The sequence below is a fragment of the Argentina silus genome (genome assembly GCF_951799395.1).
Source record: "Argentina silus genome assembly, chromosome: 14".
In the NCBI taxonomy this organism is placed as follows: Eukaryota; Metazoa; Chordata; class Actinopteri; order Argentiniformes; family Argentinidae; genus Argentina; species Argentina silus.
In genome coordinates this window covers 17,276,934-17,281,933 of record NC_139668.1, presented here as the reverse complement: position 1 = coordinate 17,281,933, position 5,000 = coordinate 17,276,934, and the positions used below count along the sequence as shown (strand labels likewise).

General features: G+C 52.9%; 1 protein-coding gene across 1 annotated transcript in view; it reads right to left on the bottom strand.

Annotated features, from left to right (window-relative positions):
- Positions 1 to 5,000, bottom strand: part of spata17 (spermatogenesis associated 17) — a gene marked incomplete at both ends in the record, with an annotated part of 28,370 nt that overhangs the window by 10,369 nt on the left and 13,001 nt on the right. The window contains one exon of the mRNA XM_083684228.1: positions 1,492 to 1,710. Coding sequence (XP_083540354.1) covers positions 1,492 to 1,710 — 219 coding nt within the window. The remainder of the gene's footprint in view (positions 1 to 1,491; positions 1,711 to 5,000) is intronic.

The following is a 5,000-nucleotide window of genomic DNA, read 5'->3' as shown; positions in this document are numbered from 1 at the left end:
CCCCGAACCAGAGCCAGCTGGAGCCGGAGCAGGGCCCCCAAGTGTGTGTCTGTGTGAGCATGCCTACGTGTGTGTGTGTGTGTGTGTGTGCGCGCGCGCGTGCGCGTGTGCGTGTGCGTGCGCGTGCATGTGTGTGTGTGTTCGACCCCACTGCAAAAAGAAGGCCCGGGGTGAGGACTCCAGGCTAATAAAAAGAGATGATCCACGCCTCATTTCTGCTCACTTATGTTTTACATTAATAGAAACCAATAATAGGAACCAGTTACCATAAAGGCTGTGGAGCGTAAATAACACAAATGGCAAACGCCGCTCATCAAATGCTTCCCTCACAGCTGGACAAGATGACATGCTAGATTCAGAGGTACTTAAAGAATTCTTCATCAAGGCCCTTTTTTAAATGCCCCCGGAGTACTCCCTCGCCTCCGCCCGTTTGATGAGACGAGTTTAATAGAGGGAGCTCCGGCTGACAGGCCCCTGCTTATCTCCCGGTATCTCGGTGTCTAAACGCCCCGGCGCTGTCCCCGGGAGAGGCGGCAGCCATGTTTTAATGATATCATTCTTCTTTAAGGGGGAGTTTAAAGAATCATCTCACGCCAGAGTGCCGCACCGCGCCTTTCATCATCCTCATCGGGGGGGGGAGTGCTCCTCTGGTAATTGCGATGGCACTTTGTTATCCTTCTCTCAGGAGTCTGATTGGCCAAGTCAAAGGAAGTGGGGGGACGCATCTGTTTCCTCTAAGAGGGCCTGAGACTTTGGAGATAGGGAGAGATACTTTGGGGAGAGGCGGCGAGAGAAAGGCCGAGATAGGGGCATCTGAATACGCTTGCTGACACGAGTCGGGACGCTCGCATATTTATTTACTTACTTGCCCCGCTTAGTGGGGCTTTAAATCTAGGAGAGTCACTCGGTTGTATGCTGCTTGGAAAGGGCCCTGCATTCAGGGTTCAGGGTGAAATGACAAAGTTAGGCTTCATACAAGAACTAAGCTGAATAATACATGTACGTGTCTCCACACCGTCTTCTCTTGTTAATGTGTTCTTGTGAACGGTGTCCCGTGGTACATCCATATGGAATGGTGTCTATCATGGATTAGTTCACCAATAGTGAACTACTACAGGAACTTACAGTACATACTCGATAGACATAGCCATGATCACTTCAAATACAGGATGCGATACAGTAGCAGAGATGTGTGTGTGTGTGTGTGTGTGTGTGTGTGTGTGCGTGTGTGTGTGTGTGTGTGCGTGCGTGCGTGCGTGTGTGTGTGTGTGTGTGTGTGTGTAGGTACGTGCGTGAGAGATAGAGATGAAGAGATAGTTTATGTATTGCTTATTAATGTGAAAAGATGAAGTTCTGGGACAGTCTGTTTCAGATTGGCTCCCGTTTTCCTGACGACTCCGGCCCCGGGTCTTTGCTGCATGCTGCTGGATGTGTGTGTGTGTGTGTGTGTGTGTGTGTGTATGTGTGTCTGTACTGCCAGGGCTATCTCACCTGTGGTTTCTTGCTGGGAATGGGGGGCAGTAGCCGGGCTGTGAGTCTGTGTGGGGCTCCAGCAGCTCCAGGACCGGAGGGAGCTGTGAGGCTTTGTTTACCCAGAGAGAGAGCTCTGTCTCTGGGGGAGGTCCTGGTGGGCAGGGGCCTGGCCTTCCTCAGCCTCAACTCCATCTCAGCAGGAGCAGATCTGAACGGGGAGTTGAACACTCCTGGGCACTACAGAGGTGAAAGGGGACCAGGGTTGGGGAAAACAGGAACATTTATTAATTATTTTATAATTATATTATATCAGAGTTGATAGGTGAAGTCGGTGAACTCTCAACAGTTGGTGGTGTTGATCATGGAGAATCAAACACACGGTGTGTGTGAGTGTGTGTGTGTGTGTGTGTGTGTGTGTGTGTGTTAGCGCTGTGCTAGAACAAAAGCATGCACGTAGTTACGGAGCTGCCGTTCCTTCATATGCAGCATAACTCTGTCACACAGGACAGTGGGGCTACGCTCAAGACAGACCGACAGACCGACCGACCGACAGACTGACAGACAGACAGACCGACAGACAGACAGACCGACAGACAGACAGACCGACAGACAGACCCACTGACAAAGTTGAGCTCAGCTTAACTGACTACCAAAGCGTAGTCAGTCAGTCACCTCACATCCCCTCCAACAGAGAGATTTGTCACAGAGAGAGAGAGAGAGAGAGAGAGAGAAAGGGAGAGAGAGAGAGAGAGAGAGAGAGAGAGAAGGAGAGAGAGAGAGAGAGAGAGAGAGAAAGTGAGAGAGAGAGAGAGAGAAAGTGAGAGAGAGAGACGGAGAAATAATTATTCAAATCGGACTGATCCTTTTTCCTCTCTTTTAATTAGAAGACCAAAGCTTTGAGAGGGAGAGCCTTGCTACTATATATGCTAATAGAACTCTCATTTTTAGGCCACTTGAGTGGGACTGGGTGGGGCTCGGTGGGGCTCGGTGGTTTTAGCGCCGGGGAGCCGTGGCGGCGGCGAGACCCGGGCGGGGCGGGGCGCGGCGCGGTGGGGGGTAACGCGCTGCGAAACACGACGCCAAAAACTGGCCACCGAACGATGGAAAGAGCAATGATGTTGACCCCCCTGAACAGAGGAGGTAAATCTATGTCAGAGGAGCCACTTTTGTCCGGCGGAGGCTCGGGTGTTAACGATGAACTGTGGGAGACCCATCCATTTCCTGGTGACAAGGTCAGACAGTGGGGAAGGCAAGGAGTCTCCCACCATATGCACAGCCCCGGCACCGCCGCGGAGAGTTAACTCTCTCGCTTCTTCCACACGCGCTCCCTCGCTTTTGTCTTTCTTTCCTTCTTTCTCTCTCTCTTTCTCTCTCTCTTTCACTCTCTCTCTCTGTCTCTCTCTCTGTCTCTCTCTCTCTCTCACACACACACACGCACAGCCCAGTGCTGCGGAGGGAAAGAGTTAACTCTCTCCATCTTACACACTCCCTCACTTTTTCTTTCTCTCTCTCTCTCTCTCTCTCTCTCTCTCTCATATGCCCGGCCCAGTGCTGCAGAGAGAGTTAACTCTCCATCTGACACACTCCCATGGAGTCGAGAGTTCAATTTTATTTTACACTCTCTATTTTACACTCTCTTTGTTTGCCTGCCTTTCCCTTCTCGAATCAAACAAAATCAAATCAAACTCGATCTAAAGTGCGCTCAAAGGATCTCACGCCTCAAAACACCTTCGAACGGGCGCCGTGAGATTAAACAAGAGCGTGATGAGCCCATCAGTGAGAATATCCGGCGCCATGCGGTAACAGGAACAGGTCATTTAACGGTACCGTACCGGGCAGGCCGGCGGGGCGTCCGTGACCGGGGATGAAGGCGTGATGATGATGATGATGATGATGATGGCGGTAGTGGCGGCGATGGCGGTGGGCGTACAGGCATGGAAAAAGACATGGGTGGCAAGAGGGGAGAGAGAGAGAGAGAGAGCGAGCGAGAGAGAGAGAGAGAGAGAGAGAGAGAGAGAGAGAGAGAGAGAAGGGAAACGCGGAGGAGAGGCGTGCTGAATCAACGCTGACCAACACACTTCATCTTCATTATGAGCACACCGGGGGTTGCCAGGCGATAGAAAGCGCCATAAAAGCATCCACTCAGCACATCTCCGCGGCCGGGGGGGGGGGGACGGGGGGGGGGGGGGGGGGGGTACGGAGATAGAACAGGATAGGGCCCTGTGTGTGTTCCGCACACGCCGCCGTTCGACGACGCCACTTAAGTCACATCGCCCCTTTTCAATTACTCCCGGAGCCGCGACTAAAGGGGAACATGAACGCATGTCAGCTGCTGCTGTCGCCGGGCGGTTGCTGCTCTCTGACTCTTTCTCTGTCAGGTTGGCCAGACGGCCAGGGCAGCAGACACCACCACTCCAGACCCTGGCTCTCTCTCTCTCTCTCTCTCTCTGCTCTCTGACTCTTTCTCTGTCAGGTTGGCCAGACGGCCAGGGCAGCAGACACCACCACTCCAGACCCTGGCTCTCTCTCTCTCTCTCTCTCTGCTCTCTCTCTCTCTCTCTCTCTCTGCTCTCTGACTCTTTCTCTCTCTCTGCTCTCTCTCTCTCTCTCTCTGCTCTCTGACTCTTTCTCTGTCAGGTTGGCCAGACGGCCAGGGCAGCAGACACCACCACTCCAGACCCTGGCTCTCTCTCTCTCTCTCTCTCTCTCTCTCTCTCTCTCTCTCTGCTCTCTCTCTCTCTCTCTCTCTCTCTCTCTCTGCTCTCTCTCTCTCTCTCTGCTCTCTGACTCTTTCTCTGTCAGGTTGGCCAGACGGCCAGGGCAGCAGACACCACCACTCCAGACCCTGGCTCGCTCTCTCTCTCTCTCTCTCTCTGCTCTCTGACTCTTTCTCTTTCAGGTTAGCCAAACAGCCAGGGCAGCAGACACCACCACTCTAGATCCTGGCTCTCTCTGCTCTCTGCACTCTGCCCTGCTGGCTGGAGTGTGAGGACAGGTAGGCTATGGGGGAGTAGTGTGTGGAGTATGAGGACAGGAAGGTTATGGGGGAGGTGTGTGGAGTGTGAGGACAGGTGAGCTATGGGGGAGGTGTGTGGAGTGTGAGGACAGGTGAGCTATGGGGGAGGTGTGTGGAGTGTGAGGACAGGTGAGCTATGGGGGAGGTGTGTGGAGTGTGAGGACAGGTAGGTTATTGTGGAGTAGTGTGTGGAACGTGAGGACAGGAGAGGTTCAGTAGAGGTGGAGAAGGTAACAGGAGAGGTAGAGTAAGAGGTGGAGAAGGTAACAGGAGAGGTTCAGTAAGAGGTGGAGAAGGTAACAGGAGAGGTTCAGTAGAGGTGGAGAAGGTAACAGGAGAGGTTCAGTAGAGGTGGAGAAGGTAACAGGAGAGGTTCAGTAGAGATGGAGAAGGTAACAGGAGAGGTTCAATAAGAGGTGGAGAAGGTAACAGGAGAGGTTCAGTAGAGGTGGAGAAGGTAACAGGAGAGGTTCAGTAAGAGGTGGAGAAGGTAACAGGAGAGGTTCAGTAG